At 57.2% G+C, this 26,900-nt stretch overlaps 10 protein-coding genes across 10 annotated transcripts; 2 read left to right on the plus strand and 8 right to left on the minus strand.

The window, feature by feature from the left end:
• Positions 1-60: 60 nt before the first annotated feature.
• Positions 61-1,050, minus strand: B0H18DRAFT_979658 (uncharacterized protein). The gene has a single exon (XM_048044408.1). The coding sequence runs from the start codon at positions 1,019-1,021 to the stop codon at positions 317-319; it is 705 nt and encodes a 234-aa protein (XP_047898206.1). The 5' UTR covers positions 1,022-1,050; the 3' UTR covers positions 61-316.
• A 131-nt stretch (positions 1,051-1,181) lies between these two features.
• On the minus strand, positions 1,182-1,615 carry B0H18DRAFT_979660 (uncharacterized protein). Its single transcript, XM_048044409.1, has one exon. It carries the CDS (start codon positions 1,482-1,484, stop codon positions 1,260-1,262), a length of 225 nt encoding a protein of 74 aa, XP_047898207.1. The 5' UTR covers positions 1,485-1,615; the 3' UTR covers positions 1,182-1,259.
• Positions 1,616-1,978: 363 nt separating this feature from the next.
• B0H18DRAFT_1207689 (uncharacterized protein) lies at positions 1,979-4,521 on the minus strand. Its single transcript, XM_048036226.1, has 10 exons — positions 4,208-4,521; positions 4,088-4,133; positions 3,973-4,032; positions 3,757-3,917; positions 3,640-3,700; positions 3,180-3,590; positions 2,793-3,119; positions 2,639-2,741; positions 2,429-2,580; positions 1,979-2,364 (listed from the first exon to the last, which is right to left on the minus strand). The coding sequence occupies exons 2-10, from the start codon at positions 4,130-4,132 to the stop codon at positions 2,182-2,184; spliced, it is 1,503 nt and encodes a 500-aa protein (XP_047898208.1). The 5' UTR covers position 4,133; positions 4,208-4,521; the 3' UTR covers positions 1,979-2,181.
• Positions 4,522-5,089: 568 nt separating this feature from the next.
• On the minus strand, positions 5,090-6,399 carry B0H18DRAFT_870027 (chromatin remodelling complex Rsc7/Swp82 subunit-domain-containing protein; the record flags this gene model as incomplete). The annotated part of the gene is made up of 4 exons (XM_048040064.1): positions 5,090-5,295; positions 5,346-5,852; positions 5,900-6,172; positions 6,222-6,399. 4 exons carry the CDS (start codon positions 6,397-6,399, stop codon positions 5,090-5,092), a joined length of 1,164 nt encoding a protein of 387 aa, XP_047898209.1.
• A 1,905-nt stretch (positions 6,400-8,304) lies between these two features.
• Positions 8,305-10,785, plus strand: B0H18DRAFT_1207690 (permease for cytosine/purines, uracil, thiamine, allantoin-domain-containing protein). The gene is made up of 5 exons (XM_048036227.1): positions 8,305-8,878; positions 8,941-9,170; positions 9,227-9,597; positions 9,649-9,750; positions 9,814-10,785. The coding sequence occupies exons 1-5, from the start codon at positions 8,622-8,624 to the stop codon at positions 10,633-10,635; spliced, it is 1,782 nt and encodes a 593-aa protein (XP_047898210.1). The 5' UTR covers positions 8,305-8,621; the 3' UTR covers positions 10,636-10,785.
• Positions 10,786-11,248: 463 nt separating this feature from the next.
• B0H18DRAFT_1114891 (uncharacterized protein) lies at positions 11,249-12,048 on the minus strand (the record flags this gene model as incomplete). The annotated part of the gene is made up of 4 exons (XM_048033177.1): positions 11,249-11,380; positions 11,436-11,515; positions 11,620-11,733; positions 11,805-12,048. The coding sequence occupies 4 exons, from the start codon at positions 12,046-12,048 to the stop codon at positions 11,249-11,251; spliced, it is 570 nt and encodes a 189-aa protein (XP_047898211.1).
• An 873-nt stretch (positions 12,049-12,921) lies between these two features.
• Positions 12,922-19,313, plus strand: B0H18DRAFT_1092675 (glycosyltransferase family 2 protein; the record flags this gene model as incomplete). The annotated part of the gene is made up of 11 exons (XM_048032322.1): positions 12,922-13,379; positions 13,433-15,371; positions 15,420-16,307; positions 16,365-17,168; positions 17,201-17,398; positions 17,453-17,607; positions 17,659-17,743; positions 17,796-18,269; positions 18,328-18,597; positions 18,659-18,682; positions 18,765-19,313. Exons 1-11 carry the CDS (start codon positions 13,039-13,041, stop codon positions 19,311-19,313), a joined length of 5,727 nt encoding a protein of 1,908 aa, XP_047898212.1. The 5' UTR covers positions 12,922-13,038.
• Positions 19,314-19,816: 503 nt separating this feature from the next.
• On the minus strand, positions 19,817-20,581 carry B0H18DRAFT_1114893 (uncharacterized protein; the record flags this gene model as incomplete). The annotated part of the gene is made up of 4 exons (XM_048033178.1): positions 19,817-19,926; positions 19,980-20,375; positions 20,429-20,470; positions 20,530-20,581. The coding sequence occupies 4 exons, from the start codon at positions 20,579-20,581 to the stop codon at positions 19,817-19,819; spliced, it is 600 nt and encodes a 199-aa protein (XP_047898213.1).
• Positions 20,582-21,117: 536 nt separating this feature from the next.
• Positions 21,118-24,034, minus strand: B0H18DRAFT_1207694 (uncharacterized protein; the record flags this gene model as incomplete). The annotated part of the gene is made up of 16 exons (XM_048036228.1): positions 24,006-24,034; positions 23,813-23,933; positions 23,641-23,761; positions 23,508-23,579; positions 23,267-23,441; positions 23,061-23,213; positions 22,831-23,006; positions 22,756-22,778; positions 22,637-22,697; positions 22,489-22,583; positions 22,328-22,434; positions 21,984-22,263; positions 21,815-21,933; positions 21,604-21,761; positions 21,486-21,548; positions 21,118-21,439 (listed from the first exon to the last, which is right to left on the minus strand). Exons 2-16 carry the CDS (start codon positions 23,907-23,909, stop codon positions 21,118-21,120), a joined length of 2,022 nt encoding a protein of 673 aa, XP_047898214.1. The 5' UTR covers positions 23,910-23,933; positions 24,006-24,034.
• A 289-nt stretch (positions 24,035-24,323) lies between these two features.
• Positions 24,324-26,287, minus strand: B0H18DRAFT_1082768 (phosphoesterase family-domain-containing protein; the record flags this gene model as incomplete). Its single annotated transcript, XM_048031584.1, has 12 exons — positions 24,324-24,373; positions 24,462-24,743; positions 24,799-24,832; positions 24,930-25,042; positions 25,107-25,200; positions 25,285-25,361; positions 25,418-25,519; positions 25,573-25,603; positions 25,657-25,688; positions 25,743-25,811; positions 25,861-26,010; positions 26,068-26,287. The coding sequence occupies 12 exons, from the start codon at positions 26,285-26,287 to the stop codon at positions 24,324-24,326; spliced, it is 1,254 nt and encodes a 417-aa protein (XP_047898215.1).
• Positions 26,288-26,900: the final 613 nt, after the last annotated feature.

Consider the following 26,900-nt stretch of genomic DNA (forward strand, 5'->3'; position numbering starts at 1 on the left):
TCGTTTGCCTAGCGGTGTCAACCCGTCAGCCGCTGAGTGGTACATGCAGAGGATGAACGACGCTTACGTTTCGGCGGGGGAGGGGGCTTGTATGCTAGACCCAGAAAGCTCAAATCATAGGTCTCCACAGCGTCTCGCATATGCAGCTTCGCCGAGGCACGATACTGGACACGGTGAACGGCTGCGACAATTGTCAGCTTGGGCAACAAAAACAGGCACAATACCGACGTACCAAGTGATTTCGAGGAGCCATATATGGGTTCCATACGACGCTGGACGTTCTGCATGACACTAACAAGCACATGTTTACACGAGCTTACCGCAGCACAGCAGAGGAGACGAACTTGGCGTCGACAAGACCACTAGAAGACATGACGGCCATGACCATCTCCCAGCCGAACGGGGCGAAACGGTTCTGCATGCTCTCCGCGGCGGGCGGCTTGTGAGCGGCGACAAAAGCAAGAATGCGCGCGAGGTGGGTGGCGGCTTCGTCCACAAGGGCATCGAGGCTCGCCTGCGGGAGTAGTGTGCTGGCAAAGTCGTCATCCAGATCTTTCAGCAGTTCAGCATCGTGGGGAGTGGTGTCGGGCCCAGTGAGAGATCTCTTGAGGTGCTGCACAGTAAGGGCCTTGACCTCGTCTTCAAGCGTCCATTCGGGGACGTGCACGTCACCAGCCATGAGGGGCCATCGTGTCCAAGTGTCCCGCGGTTTCTTCGACTGGCGCTTACTTGAGGGACGCTTGCGCTTCAGCTGAGACTGGGGTTGCTCCACGACAGAGGACTCCGCAACGACAGAGACTTGCGACGTGTACTCCGTCAAGGATGACTTGGGTTCTTCGTCGTCCAGACTGATGTCGTCGTCCTCGAATAGATCATCGTCGGTAGCAGGCGCAGACGAGTGGGCTCGGATGAGCTGGCTGGAGAGGTCGAGCGTGTCGCGGTTCCTGAGAGCGCGTAGAAGTGCAGAATATTCAGAGATCTCGGCGTGCAGGGCTGCAGGGACGCGTGGACGCTTGCTCATCGTCGCCAGCGAGGAATGCGACACGAAGGGACGAGGGACAACTGGCGCGCAGAAGCGAGCGCTTTGTCTGTTTGAGCGTGGGAGGGTGAGGTAAGCAAAACTGTACAGTAGCACCCGCCACAGAATCATAACCCCGCACTCGGCGGTCTGGGCTCGTTAGCACTTCCCACAATTCGAACGAGTGAGTACGCTGCTGCCGTGTTGCCTCCGCGCGTTGTTCTTGCTGACAGTGTGTGGCCTACAGAATGAGAGATAAGTGGAAGAAGAAGAGGTCTCGCCGCCTTAGGCGCAAGCGCAGAAAAATGCGGGCTCGCTCCAGTACGTTCTCCTGTTTCTCTGTCCGTGACAGGTCTTTAATGCCATATCTCGTATGACAGAGTAATCTGCTCGGTTGCTTGCGTTGCACCGTAGGGATGCCATGACAAAAACTCCAAGCGACGGCCACCATGCACGCACCTACCATGCACACGACGTCGGAGATGGAGAAATGCTGTATGCCAGAAGATGTAGCCTCGTGCGAGTGCTGCCCTCAGGTCCCGAGAGCGGCGGTGTCTCGACTATGTATCGTTATAGCCATTGGGCTGTGCTACGAAAGCCACCATGCAATGTCAATCATCCTGTAACAATTGTTCTTCGTGTGTGCTGCCACATTAGCACGATTGGATCGGATGTGACAACGTCCTCGCCTCACAAACCGTATTTCTCGACGACAACAGGGCGTGCCCGACGGTCGTTCTCGCAACACTGGATCGCGGACAGGAGGCATACGTCTCCAGTGCTGCGCGGCCATACGCGCTCGAACCGGCTGCGTAGAACAACGATGTCTTACACTGGGCGAGTGCAAGGTCTTGCGTCGTTTACGCACGGTCCTGCAATAACAGTCAGGCAGTTTGCCCATGGGCGATTGGTTACGGAGCTGGCCAACTCTGAACGCCCACACCGACCTGGAGGCGAAAGGTAATATGTTGGCATCCTGCTTAGCTGGCCCGCAGTCGTACGCACGTCGAACCAACAACTCAAGAAATCAGATTAGACACGTAAGAACGACCATGATAGAACTCCCTCTCTCCGCATATACACTAACTCATAGATCGACTGGAACATCACGAAACAGCAACTCAGACTCGGACATGACGCGATGAGCAGTCCACTCGTAAACCTCACGACGACGGGACCACCAGCAGCGACGCGCCCCCATCTTTGGTGATGCGCAGTCTGGTCTTGATCAAGACGCACTTGCGTCCGAATGAGGACAGGACCCTCCGTCCGTCGTCTGCCGCTTTATCCGCCAAGTCCCGAGTAGTCCCTAGTCCCGTCGGAGCAAGCAGCACTGCTTGGCCGGTCTACGAACCGGAAGCAATAGGTGATCAGTGGTACAGTACGCGCTTGCGAGAGGGGTCGCATTACCTGCAGATTCACGATGGTGTCGAAGGCCGCCTTCGAGTCGATATCGGCGGAGACGTGCTTGGCGACGTGCTCCCACCAAGCGGGAGAGGAGAAACGATGCAAAATCGTCACGCCGCACAGCTCGAGCAACACGGGAGGGACGACGGTAGGTTCTAATTACGACAAAATATCCCCGTCAGTGATGACACGCTTCGGCGACACTTGACTTACCTTGGGTGCTAATGATAACTCGCATTGCTTGATGACGTTGCTGGCGAATGAGAGACAGCAGTTCCTTCGTAAGTCCGGACGAGGTCTTGGTCGCTACCAGGTACTGCATACCATAGTCAAGTCAGCTCGGCTCTGCCATCAGTGCCCGACTTACCTTGTGGGCCTCATCCACCACAAGCACCTTCCCCGTGTCGACCTGCGCGCGAACGAACAGCCTCACGAGGATCTCGAAGAAACCACACGCCGACGCTGGGTCGATGAAAGGGTCGGACAAGTCGATGATAGTGAGTTGTCCGGGCGCAAACCGCGCAGGCGCTACATGGAACTTTCCTGGACCTTTCTTGTCCAAGAACGCTTCAAGCAGCGCGGTGCGCTGTTCGAGGCCCGCAAGCTGGGCGGGGTTGAACTTGCTCTTCTTCTGCTCGAGCGCCATCTTGAAGTTGTGGTACGTGTACTTCTCGCCGAGTTCGCGGAGGATCGACTGGGTATTGCAGTACGAGTTAGGGCGGGTACGAGGCAGACAACGAGGAGGAGCACTCACCAGCACTGTCTGCATGTACAGCGGGACATGGTCAGATGCACCAATCGCCATCATGGATAAGAATGCCTGGGCGTCGAGCTCCTCCTCGCTGAACTTGAGCGCCCTCACGACCACAGATGGCCCCAGGCGGGCATACACCTTCTTCATCGTGTTCAAGGACGATTTGGATACATACACGACCACCGGGGGCGGCTCGATCGCTGTGTTATCAGTAATACCAACCCATGCGGCTTCGCACGGTTGAGAGTAGGCACCTCCTTCACCGAAGTGAAGGACAAGGCCTGCTAGCGGTTTCTTCAATTGGCCAATCGCAGAATAGCTCGGGACGAGCATATTCTCGAGCATGACAGAAGTGGTGTGCGACTTCCCCGATCCCTGGACACCGCATACCAGGGCCGAGAAGGGAGCATTCTTGTGAGATATGTCAGAGAAACAAAACTTTCACTCATACGCGACGCACCGTATTGAGGTAGATTCTTTTGTCACCGGCAATGTCCTTTGTACAAGGACCTGATCCATCACTTCGTGTGTTTACAAATTAGAGACGTAGCAGCGAGAGATGCAATGAAAGGCTTACTACACTCGAACAACAGAACCAAGAAGTCCCCGCTGTGGGAAGCGGTCTGGGCCGCCGCTTCGAGCATAAGCCTCTCGTGTGAATACGGGGGCGGTCTGCAGTTCGTGATCTTTCGTATCGCGGTCATCGAGTGCTTGATGCACCAGTAGTTGGTTCTCCTCCTAAAGTGGAATTAGCGAGGCTAATTTACCTGCGAAATGCGTTGAGGGTTCGCACCAAGTCACCATCGACAGAGGACGCAGCGGTGGATGACGGACTGCTAGCATCCGAACTCGACTGTCAAAGGAGATGAGTCGCACGGTTGCGCAGTGATGAAAGAAACACAACGTACGTCGGAGAGCGCGTCGACCAGTCTGCGGGTATCGAACCTTGACATACTGGGTGGCGGCAGGTAATGCGCAAGAGCGATTCGGAGCTGCGACAGCGACTGAAAGTCGGAGGGCGTGCTTACCGCGCCGGACCTGCCCCTGTACTTAAGGCATTGAGTCGATATTTTCTCGCATGCGAATCGATCCTGGAACGAGTGTGGACACGTTGTGCACGATGACTGTAAGGTTCAGGAAGTGTTTTTGCGCAGTATCACCTGTCTTGTCTCGTTGTATCCACAAGGCACAGCTAAGTCATGGCGGACCATGCACAGAAGATAGAAATCATGGTCCCTGAAGGGCCGCTCGCAAAGCGTTCCGATACTTAGTGGCGTTCCGAGGTGTATTCTTGGAAAGCGAAGCACCGTGGGATGGGCAGGATACTGCTCCCCGGGATTCGCAAGCCCTGGAACATTCGCGGCCCATCAAGGAGTTCACCACCATATCAGGAAGTGCCCGGCAGCGTAATGCTTGCGTTGGCTCATGAGCCTGAGTGTGTGAGGTGTCTGTGTCAGCCATAGCATGCAGACGTTCGAGCAAATTCACGTACCAGGATGTCCGCGGCAATTCCGAGCGTGCGACAAAGCCTGCGTGAAGATGAGGAAGTCGTACACATATGGCCGGAACATCCTAGAGCTCATCCAGGAGACTCACCCAAAGAAGCGTCCAGGTGAGGCGACCGAACGTTACCTTGACTGAAAAGTAGCGATCCGCGGGCTGCGTCGCGTTCAGTTGACAGAGCCGTTCGTAACACCATCGCCTCATGGCTAAGACGCGTTCCTCCAGCCTCATGTACGGATCGACTTACACTATTCGCTTACCGCCCAGACCTCTCTTCTACGCTCTGCAAAGTGATCAGGGTGCGTGCCATAACAAGGAATACGCAGCACAGAGACAATGACCTGATTGTATCACGGCCCAACGGAAAGCCAGTCCTACCAATACGACAACATGGAGTCGCGTGACGACTATGGAGGTTGCTCGGCATACTGCAAGAAAGGTCCACGCAATACTGCATTCTCTTCGTCGATCTCCTCTGGCCGTGGCGTCTCCATGATGGTATCGACCCACGCCAGGCCCCACGCCTGGCTCCCTGCCTTCGTCCCTCCCAAAACGCGCTGCCCGTCGTCGACCGGCTCCCAGCGTGCTCGCGTCGGCTGCGTGTCCGAACGGTCTATCCAACACAGATCAGGAAGAGCCGACCTTCTACAGAAACCGACTCACAGTATACGGTTCCGGAGTGTGGCTCATACACGCCCAGAGGCGTCTGCTCCTTTTCGTCCCACACCTTCCGTCTCTTCCCCGTCTCCCTCTCCCTGTCTCTCGCCTCCTGTTCGCGACTGGAGCTGCCGTCCAGTGTGCCCCCGTATACCTTCATCGCCTCCGCGCGCATGTTCGCCCACTCTCTGCTCGCATCTGCGGTCCTTTGCGCCGCGGCATACATCCAGTTTTCTTCGTTCAAGCCATCCCGCGTGAGCAGGCTCTTCCGCACCGCGTTCAACGGGCCGTCGCTGTAAGGCCCCCAGCCAGAGCCACCGAAGATAGTAGTCGGTCCACCAGCACGGTACAATCCGATCCCGCTACCTGTGCGGTCTTTGCTTGCAGTGAGCTCTGGTGCAGCTGCTGCGGTGTCCTGGGGCTCGTCGACGGGGTCACCAGGCTTGAGACCTTTGGCGGTGCACTCCTCCAGCGCTTTATCCTCGTAGTAGTCGTCAAATACCCACTTCCCGTCTGCGCATTGTCAGTATGTTTGCTCAAAAGCCTCAATGCATACGCACCTTTTACCGTCTTGGCACCATGCAGTTTGTATGCACTGCGTGCGGTGATCATCGTCACACTACGTGTGCGCAAGTGCGAGCCTAATTTGCCCACTTCGATGAGATACTCTTTCTCGGCCTGCGTCGCGTTCAGCTTCATGGCAAGCGGGTTGCGCCGGAAATAGTACAACGAGTCGCGGAAGCCAGAAGTGCGTGCTGCGTCGATTGCAAGCATGTACATTCGGTCGGGATGTCGGTTGGGCAATTGGAACGTCTGCGCTTTGAACTTGCGGTCTGGAGCAACGTCAGTTTGTTGGAGAGAGTAAACAATAGACATGCGCACCACCAATAAGGTTACCATACTGGTCGATCTTTGCGTCGCCCTTCGGGTCGTCCTCGGTGACATACTCGTCGTTGTCGATGATGTAGACTTGTCCGTTTATGCGCCGGAAAGGCTTCCCACCGCCCGCAGGACCCTCTTCTGCATCCGCAGTGGGCACATCCTCCACAGGAGCAGGCATTTCCGCCTCCGCCGCGGCGCTCTCCTCACCCTGTTCGACCTCCTCGCCCGTCCGTTTCGGTAGCCTGATGGTGATTCCACGGCCTTTTCCCCTGCCTCGTCCGCGTCCCCTCGTTCTTGTTCTTGGTGTGCTCGTCCCCGATGCCTTGTTCCGGCTCCCTTTCGGTCTGCCCCTCCCTCTTTTCGCCGGGGTCTCCGCATCCTCAGCATCCTCGTCTTCGTCAGGGTCGACGACGCTGCCATCCTCGTCCGCTGTCTGGGCATCCACGTCTACATCTATGTCATCTTCTGGCTGTGGAGTTGCTGTTTCGTCTGCTTGCTCGTCATCTGCGTTAGGCTCTTCCGCGTCGGTGATTGTAACTTCCTCTTCTTCAACAGGTGTTTCGCGTGAACTCGACGCTGCAGGTGGCCTTCGTCCGGGTGGCCTGATTCTTATTTTCGGGCCGACTCGAGGAGCCATGTTGAGAGCCGTCAGAAATATGTGTAGTTTTGTCCGGAAATCCGAAGAGAATAACGCGCTATGCGTGGTCGGTGGGAGTGAACGAGTGCAATGGACGCGACTGTGGCGATTGCCACACGGTGCAAGAGATTCAATCGGGAATCTCAGCCATAGGAGGTAGCGGGCGCTAATTCCATTTCAGTCAAGTTCGACCTTCCTCCGAGTCAGTACAAAACTTCACTTGTGTACACCATACGGTCGTCGCTTATCCTCTTTTTTGTGCGCTCGCATACTGAACTGTCCAAAAAATATGGTACGTGTCCTTGGGGCTGACGAGAAGACAGTAAACAGCTGTGACATACATGTACAGACCCATTTTCAGGGCATCTCAACGCGCAGGTACGAGGACTCTGCTAATGAATTTGTCCATAATATCTTACCTCCACCATCGGAGCAACACTCAAACTCCAGCCGACTGTATCGACCTGGGGCGTAGCCATACCTGTAGGAAAGGCCGACTCCTGAACGAGGTTATGTGCATCCAGCATTTGCTGGTAATCGCAGTACATCACCCTCAAATCCTCGGAGGACACTGGTGGAACGATGACCCGGTCTGACTATGCAGCTATATTGCATGCAGCTTCATGAACGGGTGCCTGCGCGGAATGCCTGGATCGCTGCCTTCATTCGATCGTCCCGAACCCAGGTCACATCATCCCTGTTTCGCGTCCAGCCGTCTGCCACCAGAGGGGTGCCGAGATCGGGTTTGTCGTTGGCCCCTTGCGGGGCCTGTTTATGGAGACGTCTGGATCATCAGTGAGCCAGCCCGCTGTCGACACGGAGCACCACGTTTCCGCCCATCGCTGAATCGCTGGGACCTATTAGGTGTGTACGCTCAAATTGGTTCCTGATTGACATCCGTAATACGTCGACCTTACGAACCTCGGTGCGGAGGATGGCCGTGTATGATGTGCATTCTGACCTGTGCTTTGACAGAAGCACTTACAGGACCCATGTAGTCGTGCTCGATGGAGACTGTCGGCCTTCGTCACCGGAAATCACCGCCCTCTTCACTTACCGGGCTAAGATTTATACTGCTGTAGGCACGAATGAGCAACTTCAAATTCTTCAATTAGTACGCAAGAGGTACCGGCATGTCAGTCGCTACATGTGTAGATGGCCGGGAAATGAGTATCGGTGATAAGCCCCTGCACACGCTAGACTTTGAAGATAAACTCGCGCAGGACACCCCATACTTTGACCGCTAACGGTGCAAATGCTTATCTCGTTTAGACCCTGCAGAGAGTCTAGACGACATCTTTCATGAACTGGCTGAGAAGCCCTCTCACGAGCAGCGCGCGCCTTCCGAATGGGTCAAACATACGCATATATGCTGGTAAGCACCAAGTACCGAGTCGTCAAATGACACAGCAACTGAATCGACGTCGACTCTGCAGCTCGTCTCGGGAGGTTATTTTGATCACAGCGTTCGACGTGTATCTTCCGATACATCGCGCCGGCTTCCGCGGCAGACTAGCACTTATCAACAACCCGTTATCGTCAAAGACTCTACGGTCCGCTGAGGACCGCGAACTGGTGGAGTGGCTCGTACCTGACCCATGTACGACGCACGGATGTCCGCACAATCGTTTGTTTAGGGTGCGGCGGGTATAAAGCCATGACTTCGCATCTGCTCCGGCCGGCTGCCCCGCGACCACCAGCGGCCTCGTTCGCCTACCGTCCTCGGCCTCCAGGACCAAGCGGAGCCCTGACACGACCTCAAGATGCACGTTCCATCGGCAGACGACGTGAAGTACGGCGTGCATACGAAGCTCGTTGCGCCTGTGCACGGGTGGGCCTCCCGCCTTCGGCACGCGTTTGACTCCAAGGACGCCTTCCTGACGTACATCCACACGGAAGGCAACGCGCACCAGGGGCACTCGTGGGTCAATGAAGATCTCAAGCCGTCCCCGCCCGCACAGGTCAACTGGCGGTGGTACAACTTCTGCATCTTCTGGTTCGGAATGGGCTTTGGCAACTGGTATGTCTTCACTGCCAGTGATCTTCGCGTTGCAACTGCTTATGCGCGGGCCGTGTTCATAGGACACTTGGCTCCAGTCTGGTTGACGGCGGTCTGTCATGGTGGCAGGCGACGATTTGTATCTGGATCGCCGCGACAGTGGCTGGGACGTGCATGGCGTTCAACTCGCGCGCTGCGGCGAACTACCATGTAGGCTACCCCGTCATTCTGCGTACCTGCTTCGGCATGTATGGGCACTACTGGCCGGTCCTAGCTCGCGGCGTCTGTGCCTGCCTCTGGGTCTCTGTCATCAGTGAGTGTAGCCCGACTTGCTCGACTGAGCACCGTTCTCATGCAGCACGTACGCAGCGTTCCAGGGCGGCGCGTTCGTCTCCACAATGATCAATTGCGTCGTCGGGAACGGCTGGAACGATCTATCTGTCTCCTTCCCCGAGTCTGTGGGCTGCACGGTCCAGCGCTTCGTCGGCTTCCTCATCTTCTGGGCGTTCCTCCTCCCGTTCTGCTCGCTCCGCCCGACGCGCCTCAAGTGGCTGTACAACTTCAAGGCGTGGATCCTTCCGCCGAGCGTCCTCGGCCTGCTCATCTACTGCCTTGTGCAGAGCAAGGGTAAGCTCGCCAGCACGGCGGCCCTCGCGGGCACGGACGCGAGCAAGCTCCCAAAGGGTGCAACTCTGGCGTGGCTGATGGTCAGCTCGATCAATTCATGTATGGGTAACTGGGTAGGTGATTCAGACTGGGTGTTTTGGTATGGGTACTGACTGGGATGGCAGTCGACGTTCATCGCGAACATGCCCGACTTCTCGCGGTACTCGGACAGCCCCAATGCCGTGCTCTGGACGCACATCCTCTTTGTCCCCTTCCCCGCAGCTCTTGTAAGTATGCTGTGCGTTGTGCCAGGCGTAGCCTGTTTGCTGATCAATTCTCTATGCCATTAGGGTGGAATGATCGGCGTGTTTGGTACTGCTGCGCTCCAGCAAGCATGGGGCGTGACCATCTGGAACCAGTGGGACGTTTACGACGCGATGCTTGAGCACTCGTTCACAGGCCCGATGCGCTTCTTCGTCTTTCTGCTCGCGTTCTGCTCCCTGCTCTTCAACTTCGGCGCGCTCCTCGGCGCGAACCTGCTACCCTTCGGGTCGGACATCACCTCCCTCTTCCCGACGGTGTTCAACATCTCGCGGGGGATGTGGTTCTGCGGGACGATCGCGCTCGCGCTGCAGCCATGGAAGATCCTCGCGTCGAGCAACGGCTTCCTTGCGTTCCTCGGCGGGTACGGCATCTTCATGGGCCCCGCCGCGGCGATCATGATCACGGACTATTGGTTCGTGCGCCGCGGCAACATCGCGATCATGGACGCGTACTCGTCCGAGAAGGGCGCGACGTACATGTACTGGCGCGGCTTCAATCCCAACGCGTGCCTCGCGTACTTCTGCGGGATGATGCTCCCGTTCGTGGGCTTCGTGGGCACGTTTGGTGTGCCGGTGCCCAAGAACGCGACTAAGATCGACGACCTCGGGTGGTACGTCTCGGCGGTCACCGCGGGGGTGCTCTACGTTATCTTCTGCAAGATCCGCCCGCTGAGCAATGTCGATCCAAGTATGCCCTTCGAGCAGATGGCGCATGAATTTGCGGATATGCGCGCGAGAGACGAGCGGGAGCGCCTGGCGGGCGAGGAGGCGAGTGTGGAGACGGACGAGAAGATCGCGGAGGAGGGTGGCAAGTCGGATGAGTATGACGTTGCTGTCTTGGAGGTGTGAGCTTCGCGTCTAGGTATGATTTTGTACGAGACTGTACCAGTGCGGGAATGCTTGGGATGGTTGGATACGATATACGACGACAATTGTAGACATACACTCTGAAATATAGACATACTGTAAACGACAATAGATGTTCACGATTGTTTCCTGGCTTCAAAACCTTGGGCTGGAAGTCGATACTCAACAAATACCCCTTATGCTTAGTACTTAGCAAAGGTTTGCGCGAGAGCAGCAGTTACGCGTTCATCGGACCCGCAGGAAACACACTGCTTTTGAATTGACCACATACTATGTGAAATGTCACATCCCACAACTACCGCCTTTGAGCAGTGCCTTATCAGCCGGCACATTCGGGTAGAGACGCTAACATCAGTAGTAGTATATAGTAAAAATAGGTAGCGGTGGCAGTCGGTGGCGCCAGGTTGCTCTACGCTCGCAGAAGAGGTCGACCGGGATGCCACTGATAGGTCGGTTGTATCAAGACCTTTGGAGGCAGCTCTGGGTGAGCAAGGGCAGTGGCACGAATGGTAATTTCGTGCTTACCTAGAATTGGCCAAACATTGATGAAAGGACGCGCCGTCCAAAACTTAAAGTAGTAGCGGCGAACGGTGCACTACAAACCTCTCGCCGCCCTATCCCCAAGCAGCTCTTTGAGGCGTGCCGCGATACCGTCCGTAAGTTGCGTGAGACCATCGGCAGTGCACAACCGGTAAGATGGCATGGCCTGGTACGTCTCTGCTAGAATCTACTGGCCGGATCAATACGCTCAGTCGCTCGACGGACGCGCTGGGCATGCGCACCTCGCCATCCTCAACGCGCACGGATGCGAGGATATCGTCAACGTCACCGATGCGGCCGAGTGCGGGAACGTTGCGCTGGTCTATGTCGCGAGCGCGATGGCGTCACGGGGCGCGCGATGTAATAGGACGGAGGCAGGTAGGGTGGTCAGTGGACGGGAAAGACGGGAGATAAGATGACACGCACCATGAATATGCATCCAGCCAACCTGGGTCTGAATGGCGCCGTTCTTCTGGATATCGTCCGCGCCGTCCTGGAGAGCTCCTTGGATTGCCTCGTGCAGTACGTCCCGGAATGGTGCTGGGACGCCAATGGAAGGTTGTCCGAGTGAGTAGTAAGCCTAGGATCACAGTCTGAGCGGAGAGACGTACCGTTTTCGACGAAATCGTTCAGCCCTGCGTCCTCTTCCTTCCCTCTAGGTGTGCTCGCGGGTAGCCACCCAATCACTGTGCAGGAGCGCACTGACGGCGGTGGCGTAGATAGGAAGGAGAGCGCAAAGACCGGTGCAGTGTGCGAGACGTCGCTGGGGGGCTCGAAGAGGTGGTAGAAGAGATCGGGTCGTTCGGGGTCGGGGAAGGACGTCGGCGGGGCTCTCGAGTCGGACGAGTGAGGCATGGATGAGAACGGTCGAGTGCTCGAGCATATACAGGCTGGCGTGCGTATCCGACATGCTTGTCTTGAGGATACCGGGGACACTGGCAGTGGACGAGAGGCCTGAGCGTAACATCGCCGCGGCGCCCAGGTGAGCACGGGCACCCTCCGCGCGAGTCCGGCGGGACTGGTGTGGTGAATGAAACCAGACAGCACTCGCTGTGTTGCCATGCTGATGACAGAATAGATTGAGAGTTAGGATACTTACTTTTGTCGTCAGCGAGAGCAGACTTTTGCCGGCTAAGAACTTATATGGCTGCTCTTGACCGTGACGTCGTCCAGTTCGCCCAGCCACCGACTGGATTAGGCAGGTGTAGTGATTCGTGGCATCCGGGATCTGCCATGCTATTGGTCTTACCGAGCCTCATGCAACTTTACAGCTGCATGCAGACAGCAACATTGACCTAAGTAATATCGATAGGAGGTGGTGGTCTCGTTTCAAAGTACTTGCACAAAAGGGAGCCGTGCTGTGCACAAGTTTGCCGCATCATTTGTGCTTTGGCAACGCCAACTTCGGAACATCGCCCCCGTCAGTGGAGACAGTTGAGATCGAGAGGCAAAGGACTCGACAGCTGTGCACCGTCGCTATGCAAAGAGTAAAAGGGACCCATTAATCATCAATCATTACCGAATGTCGAAAACCATCTCACTGAACTTACTTACTTACTTAGTGTACTTAGTGACCCTAAGTTAACTTGCAGTCTACCAGATACTATCTTGATAATGTAAGTACTATACACAATCGAGCCTAATTGAGCCTGAATAATGAGAGACAAGTAAACGAGTAAGTATGTGTGGGAACCTTTTGATCCGTTTTGAGTAATGCTCAGCGCGAGGCGTTCATGTCCGTCTCACGACGGCGACGACCACGCCTCTTCCTCTCCCTTCCCTCTTCCCATCCTCGTCGACCACCTCGGCAGCTCGAAGACCGCTCAGGTGGCATATCGGGTCGCCATGAACAGACGAGAGTCCACCGGTACTACTCGTCAGCGGCTGGAGGCCGTCGACGACCTCACGACGCTCGCTCCGGTGAACGAGGACATCATCGTATCATGCATCCGCGAACGGTTCATGACCGACAACATCTACACTAGCCTTGGGACTTCTGCTGTTGTCGCTGTTAATCCTCACAAGTATGTCTCCAGTAATTCCGACGCAGTGCTGCACAAGTATGCTGCCGAATACCGTGACACTTCTCCTGGCAAGACGCGTCTACCCCCGCACATCTTTCAGCTCGCCAACAATGCCTACTATCATATGCGGAGGACGACTCAGGACCAATCAATTCTCTTGACGTGCGTTGTTTATCACTCGTTACACTTCGCGCGGATTCCTGACCTCGAAGCAGCGGAGAGACTGGTAGTGGCAAGTCGGAGAACCGTCGTTTGGCGATCAAAACGCTGCTCGAGCTCAGTGTGAGCCAGCCAGGGAAGAAGGGCTCGAAGCTCGTCGGCCAAGTCCCCGCCGCCGAGTTCGTTCTCGAGACGTTCGGAAACGCACGCACACTTTTCAACCCCAATGCCTCGCGGTTTGGCAAGTACACCGAGCTGCAGTTCACCGAGCGTGGCCGCCTCTGCGGTATGAAGACCCTGGATTACTACCTGGAACGCAACCGCGTCGCCGGGGCGCCCTCGGGTGAGCGGAACTTCCACATCTTCTACTACCTCGTCGCTGGGGCATCGCCGGAGGAGCGACAGCACCTCCACCTGCACGAGAAGACCACGTATCGCTACATCGGCTTGCGCAATGCGGGCGGCCGTGGGGCTGGGAGTGCTGGACGGAGCGAGGACGCCGTGAGGTTTGACCAGCTAAAAATGGCGCTCAAGAACGTTGGCTTCTCGAAACGGCATGTTGCGCAGACCTGCCAGCTAGTCGCCGCGATTCTTCACCTGGGCAACCTCGAGTTCACCATCGATCGCTTCCGTAATGAAGAGGCCGCCGTCGTCCGAAACACTGACGTCCTCGACATTGTCGCCGACTTCCTCGGCGTACAACCTTCCGCTCTCGAAGCGTCTTTATCATATCGGACAAAGCTCGTGAAAAAGGAGGTCTGCACGGTCTTCCTGGACCCCGATGGTGCCTCAGACAACCGAGACGAGCTCGCGAAGTCGCTGTACGCTTTGCTCTTCGCGTGGCTCAACGAGCATATCAACCAGCGCCTCTGCCGCGACGACTTCAACACGTTCATTGGCCTCTTCGACCTGCCCGGTCCTCAGAATCTCACCAGCCGACCGAATTCCCTCGACCAGTTTTGCGTTAACTTCGCGAACGAGCGGTTGCAGAACTTCATCCAAAGAAAGCTGTTCGAGAGCCACGTCGCCGAGTACAACAGTGAAGGGATCTCCCGCTATGTCCCACAGGTACCCTACTTTGACAACTCGGAATGCCTCCGCTTGCTGCAGAACAGGCCGGGCGGCCTCATCCACATCATGGACGACCAGGCACGTCGCATGCCGAAGAAGAGCAGCCATACGATGGTCGAGGCGTTCACGAAGCGGTGGGGCAACCACTCTTCATTCAAGGCGGGATCCATTGACCGTACGGGCTTCCCGACGTTCACGGTCAACCACTTCACCGGCCCGGTCACCTATTCGTCGGAGAACTTCCTAGAGCGCAATCTCGAGGCACTCAACCCTGACTTCGTCTCCCTCCTGCGAGGCACGAGCGCGGGCGAGGGTCCTCCGGCGGACGGTTCCGGATCATCAAATCCCTTCGTTCGCAGCCTGTACTCAGGCAAGGCGATCGCGACGCAAGCGCACCCACGCGACGAGGACACCATCGTGTCCGCGCAGCAGCCTGTGAAGCCCATGCGCGCGCCGTCCGTACGCAGGAAGGGCACCATCAAGCGCATGCCGACCGTCAGGGAAAGCGGCGAGGTCGACGAGAAGGACCGTGATGACGAGGAGCCGCTAGGTACGGCAGTACAGGCCAGCGGGCCACCGTGTGTGGCGGGCGAGTTCCGGTCTGCGTTGGACACGCTGTTCGAGACGCTGGAGGAAACACAGTCGTGGTACGTGTTCTGCGTCAACCCCAACGACTCCCAGCTCCCGAACCAGCTCGAGGGCCGCTCGGTCAAGGGCCAGGTCCGAGGCCTTGGCCTCGCGGAGGTGGCGAAGAGATGTATGTCTATGTTCGAGGCGAACATGACACCCGAGGAGCTCGTAGATCGTTACAGTGGGCACCTCGCGGTGCTCAATGTGCATGAAGGCGAACCGCGGGAACGCATAGAGCAAGCACGTACAGCACTGGGTCTTGATGAGAAAGATATCGTGCTCGGTATGAGCCAGGCAAGTCTCGGTTGACTTTGCACTGTACTCAGCTAACAGAGAATCTAGGTCTACCTCTCGCAACATGCGTTCCACGCGCTAGAGGACGATCTGCGTTCGAAGGACACCGAGGAGCAGAAACGTAACAGGATGCGGGATGCGGAAGCAGAGGCCGGGCTCGGCCCACGAGCTCTCGGCGATCCGTACGCACCGTACCTGACTCCCGACGCCGAGTCTCCTTACGAGGGCGGTTACAATGATCCGTTCGGGCAGTCTAACCAGCAGCTGCCGCTCGTGCAGAACGCCTCTCCATTCCAGCGCGGGGACATGTACGACGACTTCGACGAGAGGAAGTCATTGCGCAGCGACGACTATGATGGACGGAGCGCATACACGAGCCATCGCGACGTGGAGACTGCGTCAGCCTACACCGAGTCATACGCACCATCTCGTAACATGTTCCAAGACGCAGACAAGAAAGGCCTCCTCTCCGGTAAGGAGCCTCTCGCTGGAGAAATCCAGGAAGGCGAGACGACGGAGGTTCTCAAGGAGAGCACACTGCGCCGGCGGTGGGTGATGATATGCTGGATGCTCACGTTCTGGATACCTACTCCGCTGCTCGCATGGGTCGGTCGGATGAAGCGTCCTGACATCCAACAAGCGTGGCGAGAGAAACTGGCGCTCAACATGCTCATCTGGTTCGTCTGTGGTTGTGTCGTCTTCGTCATCGTCATCTTCGGTGGTCTCATTTGTCCAACGGCGCATGTGTTCTCGACGAGCGAGTTGCAGGCGCATTCGTACAAGAACAGCCCGAATAACGTATACACCTCGATTCACGGCGAAGTCTTCGATCTCACAGAAGTCGCCGTGACGCATCTGACTGTCGTACCCGTCGTAGCGGAGAAGTCGGTCCTCAATTATGGCGGTGTAGCCTCGGATGATCTCTTCCCAATTCAGGTGAGTTTAAGACAATTGTATTGTTGTATAACAGCCCTGCTCACGCGGTCGGTATAGGTTAGCGCGCTTTGCAATGGTGTCAGTGGTTCTGTGAGCCCCTACATCCAACTCAGTTCGGCCAACCAAACGGACGTCAACGCGCAATATCACGACTTCCGCGCATGGACTGATGACTCTCGACCTGACTGGTACTTCGAGCAGATGGTGCAGATGCGCTGGAACAACCGAGTTGGCTGGATGGGCTACACGATGTCTGATCTCAGCAACATGGCGAACAAGGGCAGCGCTGTTGGCGTTTACGACGGTATCATCTACGATCTCACCAACTACATCACGTCCCCGCCGTCAGTCGCTCCGCTTAACAACGAGGTGCTCCCGTCCGGTACGAATGTCGACACACAATTCATGAGCCCAGACGTCGTTAGCGTTTTCCAGTATAACTCAGGGCAAGACGTGACGAAGAGGATCAACAGCCTCGGTTTGGACTCTCAGGTCCTTACGTGGCAAAAGACGTGCCTCCGCAACCTATTCGCCATCGGCAGGGTCGACACGCGCAATTCGCCGAAGTGCCAGTTCGCTACTTACATCCTGCTTGCGTTGTCTATCGTCATGGTCAGCGTCATTGGATTCAAGTTCATCGCCTCGATTAACTTCGGCTCGGAGCGCGCACCTGAAGACCATGACAAGTTCGTCATCTGCCAGGTTCCCTGTTACACGGAAGGCTTCCAGTCACTCCAGCGGACAATCACCTCTCTCGCGAAGCTGAAGTACGACGACAAGCGTAAGCTCCTCCTGATCGTTTGCGATGGTATGGTCGTCGGTTCCGGCAACGACCAGCCGACCCCTCGCATCGTCTTGGATGTCCTGGGCGCGCCTCCAACATCGACGCCGAGCCGCTCAGCTTCTTGTCCCTTGGTGAGGGCGCGAAACAACACAATATGGGTAAGGTGTACTCTGGACTCTACGAGACAGCCGGCCATGTCGTTCCCTACTTGGTCGTTGTCAAGTGCGGCAAGCCCGGCGAAAAGTCGAGACCTGGCAACCGTGGTAAGCGTGATACACAGATGTTGCTCATGCGCTTCTTGAACAAGGTATGCCTCTTGGGCTGCTGCATCATTGAACGAGGCTGATGCTTTCTCCTACAGGTCCATTTCAACGCTCCGATGAACCCGCTGGAGCTCGAGATGTATCACCAGATCAAGAATGTCATCGGTGTCAACCCGTCGTTCTACGAATACGTCTTCATGATCGATGCCGACACTACGGTTGAGCCGTTGTCGCTCAACAGGCTAATCTCGGCGTAAGTGCACTCTATCTGACCGCCATGAACTGTTCATTTATTATCCCATAGTATGGTGCATGACAAGAAGGCGATCGGTGTTTGCGGAGAGACTGAGCTGTCGAACGCCAAACAGTCCATCGTGACTATGATGCAGGTGGGTGATAGCATTCGATGTTGTTTCGCGCGATCGCTCAGACTTTGCGCAGGTCTACGAATACTTTATCTCGCACCACATGGCGAAGGCATTCGAGTCCCTATTCGGTTCCGTCTCTTGTTTGCCGGGTTGTTTCACGCTCTATCGTCTGCGTACGCCCGACACACACAAGCCGCTGTTCATCTCGAACCAGATCATCGACAACTACTCCGAAAACCGCGTCGACACGCTGCACATGAAGAATCTGCTGCACCTCGGAGAAGATCGATACCTCACGACGCTGGTCATGAAACACTTCCCGATGTACAAGACGCTCTTCATTCGGGACGCGCACGCGTACACGGTCGCGCCAGACGACTGGAAGATTCTGCTGTCGCAGCGTCGGCGTTGGATCAACTCAACGGTACACAATCTCGGAGAGCTTGTCTTCTTGGAGCAGATGTGTGGATTCTGCTGTTTCTCGATGCGGTTCATCGTCATGATCGACTTGGTCTCGACGCTCATCCAGCCCGTCACGGTTGCCTACGTGAGTGGTCATCTCACATTTATGTGCATTTAGATACTGATGGATCGTCGACACGTAGATTGTCTACTTGATTTACCGCGCGGTCGGCGAAAAACAAGGCATCCCAGTCATTTCAGCCATTATGATTGCTGCCGTCTACGGTCTGCAGGCACTAGTGTTCATTTTGCGCCGCAAGTGGGACATGATCGGGTGGATGGTGTTCTACATCCTTGCCATCCCGATCTTCTCGTTCTTCCTGCCGCTGTATTCGTTCTGGCGCATGGACGACTTCTCGTGGGGTGCCACGCGTGTCGTCTTGGGCGAGGCTGGTAAGAAGCTGGTTGTGCACGTACGTCGCCTTTGCCCTCTGCATCGAGGATGTCCAGCTGAATGTTATTTTTCTCGTCTAGGATGAAGGCAAGTTCGATCCGAGGGTGATTCCTTGAAGTCTGGAACGACTACGTATGTGCTTTCGCGACGCATTGATCTCCGCAATGCTGATGGTATATATGACAGGAAAATGAACTCTGGGACAAAGAGTCCAACCACAGTATCGGCTCGTGGGTGCCTCCGACCAAGATGATGCACGAAGGATACGCCGAGTCGCGCACCGGGTCCATCTACGGCCGCGAGACGTTCTACGAGCCCGCCATGTCCCGTGCGTACTCGCCATCGCCCTCGCAGGCCAACATGATGATGTACCCGCCGCCGGGCTACCACTCGGGGCGGAACACGCCGACGATGTCCGTTGTGGGCTATCCCGCACCTATGGGGGCTCCACCAAGCGGGCTCTACCAGCCGACGCCGTCGCGGCCAGCGAGTAACTACATCGGCGTGGACATTCCGCGGACGCAGACGCCGGAACAGGCGGGCTACTTCGACGGGCCGTCGGATGCGGAGATCGACCGCGCGGTGGAGGACATTCTGCGCAACGCGGACCTCGCGACGACGACGAAGCGCGAGATCCGGACGAGGCTGGAGCAGCGCTTCGGCATGGACCTGTCCGCGCGCAAGCGTGCGGTGAACGAGGCGATCGACAGGGTGCTGCTCGCGCGCGCGGGCTGAGGGGTGGACTGGACTTGCACAAGTAGACGTCGTGGACTGGGTATGATCGCATGCTTTCGGGACTTCGGTTTGGTTCCCCCTCGTACTTTTTTCTTCGTTTCATGCCTGCGCATCGGATTGTTGGTTGCTCGCTCATGCAGAACGGACTTTCGCTCGTATTATGACACGCCGGAGCGGCGACGCCTCTCGTTTCTGAATCCCAGTACTTTATGTTACCTAGCTACACCCACACGGACTGGACAATCCCATGTACAATGCTCGCATAGTATCTCAGACGCATAGCCTCTAATCATGTTTCCTTCTTGGACATGGCACCCTGGGAGACGTTGTCGATCGTGCGGAGCATGGGGTACGTGGCTGCAGATGCCGATGCGTGCAGGCGAGTGCCTGAGGCCTGATATGTATATCGTGCTAGTCCATGTGGTCCGGGCGTAGACTGCGTTCCTCAGACCGCACTCGGCGCTCCGGACGTCGTGAAACGACATCGAAGATGTCCAGCGGGTTCAGGTCAACTGCATGGTGACGCCTGTGTCGTAGAGCGTCGAGCTGGTGTCGAGTCGCCTGAGGACGTAAGCTACTGTGCTGCCATGTAGGTCGAGGCAGAGCACTGAGCCTGCGTAGGAGACAATGAAGCAAGCGTCCGACCAAACGGTGTATTAGACTTACAATCCATGAAAGAACATGTCCTGTCGGCATATTCAGTACACACTTCAGCTCGACACTTCAGCTCGACGTAACCGGCGAACTCACCAAACGGATGAACCACCACGGCTGGCCTGGGTCCCGATATCCCGCACGCCTCATCCCACCTTCGCGCCCTCCGCACCACTACCACCTCGGCCGCGCTCTCCTGCGGGACCGCCTCTGGCTGCCGCGCTTCCATCGACGCCCTCGGTGCCGGCTGCGCGCTCACCACGTCTGGATCCGCAGCCGCAGCCGGCTGCCCCTCCCGCTGTCGCCGTGCGCGCTCCTTCTCGACCCAGTCGTCCTCAGAGTCGAACGAGCCCTTACAGCAGGGCCCGCAGCAGCCTGCCTGTGTGCTGCTCCCCGGGCAGCATCGTGCTGTATGTGAGTGTGGTTAGCGGGTGGCAGCGGGAGAAGCGAGCACGACGCACTGAGCTGCAGCCATGAGGTGAAGCCTTCACCGCAGCATATGCCTATGGTCGGCCCAGATGTCAATCAAGCTAGAGGTTTGAGGTCGTTTGAGTTGACTTACAGCATAACCCGCAACACGCTCCTACAACGTCTTCCCCGGCAGAGTTCGACATCGTCGATTAGCTACTGACGTCGAGTCGCGGCAGTGGGGGGGGGGGGCTGTCGTTCGGAACACACAGATGAGGCTGACCAGGAGGGCTATTTGTATGCAGCAAGGCCGTCAGGGGCAGGTCGCTCGCAAAAGGCAGTAAGGCGGTCCCGGACCCATTGGTGCACCGCCGCGGCATGAGAAAGTCCAACGCAGGGCAGTACACCGTGACAGTGCTCCATGTTGTTCCTATATACTTATGTCGTGTATAGTGGAGTTCGACATGTGGAAGGTGCCATGATGAGTCCTGCGCTGCTCGGGCTGATGGTGATAGCAGAACGGGAGCGTTTCAACGCTGCGCGGAACGCAAGGAAGTGCCCGCTAGCACACCGAATCCACTGGTACTGTTCCGTGGTACAAGTACAGACTCACTTGTTGACCTCACATCCTGTCACTGCCTATTGGCGCAATGCACATACATCGCCGGGGGTACAGATCCACACAACAATAGCATCGACACATTGCACGCGAACGTCTTGGATTCACATACATCACTCCATCCTACGGGCCCGAGACCAACATTGTCGGTATCTCCCCCACCCGCAACCTCGTCCCGCCAAATGGCCTCAACGTGACGTCAAACGGCTCGCCTGTACACTCATTCGGGCTCTGAGGCGGCCAATCCGGGTCCCCGTCCGCGAGCGGCCACTCGATCTCGCACGCCGCCGCGGTCAGCCACTGCGGCTGCGCGCCCGTCGCCCAGACGTAGTACGGGAGCGCGCTGTTCGCTGGCGGCTGCGAGTGGAAGGTGAGCGTGGACGGGTCGAGGGCGATGTTCCAGGGTACGGGGGAGCCAGTCGTGGTCGTGCGTGTGGTTGTCGTACTGCGGTGCGGGGTGAGTAGGTAAGGACGGGGAGGAAGGGGCTTACTAGTAGAAGATCGGACTCTGGGACGCCGGGGAGGGTGTTAGCAGTCTGAGGGGTCCTGAGGCCCTATGCATACATGCTGTTAGCGTCTCCATACTCGAAGGTCATCGCGCACACTCACCTCATTGCAGGCCTTAGCGTCTCGTTATATGCTAGGTCTACCGCGTAGAACAGCGGGCCCCGGTGCACGGCTATGCTCCCGTTCGACCGTGACTCGATCACCACCTCCATGTCGAGGTACAGCTCGACAACCGTTTCCCCTGCCTGGACAGCCACGGCCTGGAGGAGCTCTTGAGATCCTGGGACAACGCAGCCGCGGGCTGCCCGTCGACGCTGAGGGTGCTCCCCGACTTCGCCCAGCCGGGTATGCGCACGTAGAACGTGAACGGCGCCGAGGCCTCGATCCTATACTCCAGCGTCTGCCCAAACGGATACAGCGTGTCCACCGTGACTGTCCGCATCATCAACGAACTCACTCCTCGCCACCGAAGACGTACTCACCATTCACGCTCGCCCCGCCCGCCAAGCGTGTCGCGAGCGTCGCGGGCCCGAGGAGCGCGTGCACGAGCGCGGCGCCGTCGTCCGCGAGCAGGAAGCTGTTGGCCCAGAACTTGGGCCACGCCTGCGGGTGGTTGACGGTGCAGCAGGGGAAGTCGGGCTCCATGCCCATGACGTTGCTGTATGGCCCGTCCGTCGCCCACGGCTTCCCGTCCGTGCGGTTCTGCACCCAGACTTGGTTCGTCTGTTGCAGGTACTGCTGGGCCCACCAGTCGGGCGTGCTCTGTGGTGTTATCCCGTCAGTGGGTAGCAGACGGGGAGCGAGGAGGGCGCGCCTGTGCTGGGACCGCGTTGTAGGCGATCTTTTCGGTGAGGTCGGCCCAGGCTGGCTCGCCGAGGGTGGCGTACATGTACTCGAGAGAGAACATCGCTCGACGCTCGCGCAGTATCAGAGCTGCGATGCAACCCGTGTGAGGTTGGATCCGCAGCGAGGGAGAACACAGCGTACCCGCGTGAGGGGTGTAATCCGCCGAGATGCTCATCGGTGCTGAAATGCCTTGTGGCCTGCCGTGATACTTCCATAGCATCTCCATGCGCGCGTAGCTGATCAGGGTCAAGTCAGTACTGGCGCGCGCTGGAGACGTAATGACACGTACGTGCTCGCGATGTCACTCGGGTCGCCCGTAATTCGCCAAACCAAGGCCTCTGACTTCAGAGCTGAACGAAAGTCATGGCCACTTTCAGTTCAAACCCACATCATATGTGTGAGACCTACATTCTGCGATATTGACACCATGTCTGTACTCCCATTCAGCAAGTCGCATATACAGCATCATAGGGTGCACCTCACCTCTCCTGAGTATCCTCGCCCGCAAGCACCCCCAACCTCGGGAACGTCCCATTGTCGACGTAGAAATCACGCTTCCATGCGAAGCCCTGCGCCTGGGCGGCTTGCATCAGGGAGATCAGCTCCGTTTCCTTCCCTCTGGCGTCGTTGTCGTAGAGCCACTGCAGCACAAGAACGAGCTAACACATCCGAGGAAAGCATGAGTACGACTCCGAGGGTTTTCTGGAACGCACCTCCTCCCAGCGGACGACCTGGAAGCCGTACTGCCCTCCGAGGTCTTCGTCGCCTATGTCGCCGTCTGCGAAGCGCTTCGCTGCGTATGGGACGAAGGCGTGCATGAGGTCGCAGATCTCTTCCTTCCGACTGGGATCGGCTTCCGCGTATTGCTGGTGGATGATGGTCGTGAGCCCACCTTCGTGGGTGACGGGTGACGACTTACAATGAGTCCGAGCATAACGAGGTACCTCGGCCACAAAAGTGTCGGGAGAGACGCGTTGAACGGAGCGGGGCCGAAGTTGCCTGAGGGATGGCGCGACGCGAGGACGTGGTCGAGGAAGTTCTCCGTGTATCCGATGAGGGTGTCGTTCTGGAGCTGGTGGGCGAGCGCAATCCAGCTGTTACTAAGTAAGACGGCGGGAGTATGATGCGTGCGCAATATGTCGAGTATCAGTCAGGCTTACAACCAGTATGGAGCGGCCTCCTGCATCTCGCTGTACTCCAGCATGCCTCCTTGCCAGATCGAGTCCTTCACACTGGAAGCGAAATTCTCTGCGTGAATGATAGTAGTGATGGCAAGATAATACAAGAGCTCACTAGCTGTACCACAGAGGCTGTTGACTCGCAAGCCCGTTGGCTAATACCTGGGCCATGTTCATCCCCCATCCGTGCGGTTTGACTACACCCGTTGGGAGGCGAGTATATACGGGTTCCAGCACTACAAAGACGTTATGCAGGCCACTCGAGAAAAGACAAACTATAAACTCACGCTTATCACTGGACGTGCCCAATATGTGTACATCCTCGATCCCGGGCGTAAACCATCCCAGAAATGGCACTTGCGCTAGGAGACGTCCGAAGCGCATCGTTCTCCCCTACGACTGCCAGTGGTTAGATGCGGAATCAAGAAGAGTTAGCAAGGTACGACGCCGTCTATAATATACCCGAATCTCTCGACTCACCGTATGGTCGCAGACATGATAAGTATGAGAGGAATAGCGGATTGATATGAGCAGGCACTCACACGCGCGTCCGACGGGCCGCCGTCGCCGCCAAGTCGATCGCGTTTGTCACGTGCGCGCGTTGTGGCGCGAGCCTGAGGCGGGTCATTGGCACTCGATGCTGCGGCTCTTGAGCTTGGACAGCAACATCCATCTCCGCGCCAATCGCATCTTCGCTCCCTCACGTAGCCCTTCGATTTATCGACACATTGTTATACACTCGTATCCTGATGCTTACGCTACTAAGCTCGTTTGGTCATTCGCTTTTAGGTGAGCTCTCTATAGCACCGATAACCCAGGTCGATCGTCCAGCCTCACACAAGGCAGCCCTAACATCAAGATTTCATCACAAAACAAGCAGAGAACCAACGGCCAATCCAAGCAAGGTCAGCCCCGGCACCACAACGCTAACCTTACCACTCGTCCAGCTCCCCGCGCTCGCGGACGGCGTGCTCGTGTACCCCTGCGTGCCGTTGGGGTAGTCATAACCCGGGTTCTGTGCCCACGGCGTGTCGAGGCCCTTCGCGGTCAAGTTCACCGGCGCAGGCAGTGACGCGGCGGACAGCGAGGTGTCGAGCCCAGGGCCCTTGAAGACAGGCCCGCCGCCCGCGCCGGTGGCGTTCAAGTTCGGCGCGCTGAAGGGCACGTAGTATTCGGGGTTGAGCGGGCCGGGGATCGTGCCCGTAAGGTTCAGCAGTGCTGCGCCGCGAGAGACCGTCAAGGAGAGTCAGGTCATGGTATGCGATGCACTCACGGATGTCAGAGGAGTTGGCCGAAATGCCGTTGTTCTTCCACCCGGTCACGTTGCGACGAACTCGAAGACGTTGTTCAGCGTCGCGTTCGTGTCGCCGCGCCGAGGGAGCCGAGGCCCCAGTTCGCCTGCACCGTGGACAGGCACGAGTAGTGCGTATAGAACGTGTCGTCCGTCGTATTCTTCAGCTCGGCGGGCAGCCCGCCTCCGAGGGCAAGTGTCCAGACACGGTTGTTGATGCTGTAGGCTGTTATGGACACGGCACATCAGTTGCGTTGGTTTTGCAGGAGTATAGGTGGGATGGAACCCACTCTCGGTCTCGTCGAAGGTGAGCAAGATAATCGTGCGGTTGTCGTTGAAGCGCGTGTCAGCGAGCAGCGGGTTAAGCCAGATTGGATCCACTGGCTCATGAAGTCGATGGTCGTGTCATGTCCCTAACACCATAGAGATCAGTAAGCACCCTATTTGATCAATTGCTTATGAACGTACGTCGTTGACGAGGTTGGGTGTAATGAAGCTCCACTGGGGCATCACACTTGCATTCAGGTCCCTGGCGAAGTCATTGACTATGTGCCGTCTTCTCAGTCAGGCTCGCGATGATCACGGGGAACATGGAACATACAGTTTCGGATCCGAAGCGCACGGTCTGTGACGTTCGACACCGAGTCGAAGATGACGAGCGGGTTGTGCTTGCGCACATAGTAGGTGTAATCACCAGAGCCAGCTATCGCACACGAGTCAGCGCCGGCCCAAGCTCTTGCCCGCGAACCAACTCACAAATGTAGTCGAACGAGGTGTAATTATAGCCCTGATCCAGGAGGTGAGCATTGATCATACGTCTGCGATGGTCTGTGAACTTACGGTGTATCCGTCGTAAGGCATGGACTCTTGGTCTGTCCCAGGCATTCGTCAGCAACAGGTGGAGGAAGCGGTCTGCGGACACCTACAAGAAGCCCACGAGACATTCTTTTGTTCGAGGAGGTCAACAACCGTGGAGATGTTCATCGGGATGGCCCCTTCAGTGGTCTGGTCAGTGTTCGTTCAAATCCCTGCTTCGTCACTCACGGAAGTCGTCGGCACCGTTGCCGAAGAAGTCACCACCCGTTACCGCGATGTAGTTGGGCTCCGAAGGGTGCGTCATCGCGTAGTACGACGTGAAGAGGACACCCTGCTCCGCCAGGGTTTGGAACGTCGAGGACGACGCCGCCGTCTCGACTGCGTCGCGCATCGCATTCAGCACGAGTGCGCATTCGACATGAAGCACCAACTCACAGTCAGTGTTCTCGAACCAGATCTGGATGAACCGGTCGAACGCCTTGCCGGACACGACCGGCCCATTCTGCAGGGTGTTGTTCGACTGGCCCGTGTAGTTCGTCGACTCGGAGTTGTACGAGTACGCAGGCGGCGAGAACGCCTGCGCCGTCGCGGCGAGGGCTGAGCCTGCGTACGCGAGGAGCGAGCCCGCAACGAGGAGAGCCTGGCTGACAGTCATGTCGATAAATCCCCACTGTGCGCGACCGGCTGAGCAGCACACCAGCCTGGAGGACGGGGCACCGAAACGCGTCCCTCCCTTCGCGTGCCTGGGTTATATGGCCCCCTCGTCTCACAACTGTCGCGGGAAAGGCTCGAGCTCTTGCGAACGTTCATTCCCTCTCCGCGTACGGCACGCGATACAGGAACCCGGATGCTCTCCGTCTCGGCGTTCCCACTTCGAAGGTCTGATGCCTTGATTGCGTTCTGTCGCTGCCGAGGAAGGTTGGCCTCGGGGCGTCAGCTCCCACTAAGCGACTGCGCGAACGTGCTCGCCGTGATAGGACTGTCCTCCCTCAGTCTACCTGCATTCGGACTCGAGGCCAGGGACACTGCTGTATCGAGGAGGCACCGTATGCCGGAAGATTGCTGCCATGGTAAGTGTCATACTTAGGCCACCTGTTCCATGTGGTCGGAGACAAATCGCAGGCCTCAGTTTCCGCTCCGTCTGCGCTCTACATTACATTTTCTCACACGGCCACTTCTCGAGAGCGCAGTGCCCAGCGAGAAGCGATGGTGTGCAATTTGTTGCCCAGTATCAGAGTAGTATAGATCGTGTTGTGGGACCTAGTCGC

This window comes from Fomitopsis serialis (genome assembly GCF_022376445.1).
Source record: "Fomitopsis serialis strain Sig1Antser10 chromosome Unknown B0H18scaffold_6, whole genome shotgun sequence".
Taxonomy (NCBI): Eukaryota; Fungi; Basidiomycota; class Agaricomycetes; order Polyporales; family Fomitopsidaceae; genus Fomitopsis; species Fomitopsis serialis.

Excerpts from the sequence above, each read along its gene's own strand:
- B0H18DRAFT_979658 (XM_048044408.1), bottom strand. The coding sequence starts at position 1,021 with ATGAGCAAGCGTCCACGCGTCCCTGCAGCCCTGCACGCCGAGATCTCT.
- B0H18DRAFT_1207689 (XM_048036226.1), bottom strand. The coding sequence starts at position 4,132 with ATGTCAAGGTTCGATACCCGCAGACTGGTCGACGCGCTCTCCGAC. Across the intron at positions 3,701-3,756 it reads GGTTCTGTTGTTCGAGTGTA|TGATGGATCAGGTCCTTGTA; the intron begins GTAAGCCTTTCA and ends AAACACACGAAG. Across the intron at positions 3,120-3,179 it reads TGTACATGCAGACAGTGCTG|TCGATCCTCCGCGAACTCGG; the intron begins GTGAGTGCTCCT and ends TGCAATACCCAG.
- B0H18DRAFT_979660 (XM_048044409.1), bottom strand. The coding sequence starts at position 1,484 with ATGGTAGGTGCGTGCATGGTGGCCGTCGCTTGGAGTTTTTGTCATGGC.
- B0H18DRAFT_1207690 (XM_048036227.1), top strand. The coding sequence starts at position 8,622 with ATGCACGTTCCATCGGCAGACGACGTGAAGTACGGCGTGCATACGAAG. Across the intron at positions 9,171-9,226 it reads CCTCTGGGTCTCTGTCATCA|CGTTCCAGGGCGGCGCGTTC; the intron begins GTGAGTGTAGCC and ends GCACGTACGCAG. Across the intron at positions 9,598-9,648 it reads ATTCATGTATGGGTAACTGG|TCGACGTTCATCGCGAACAT; the intron begins GTAGGTGATTCA and ends CTGGGATGGCAG.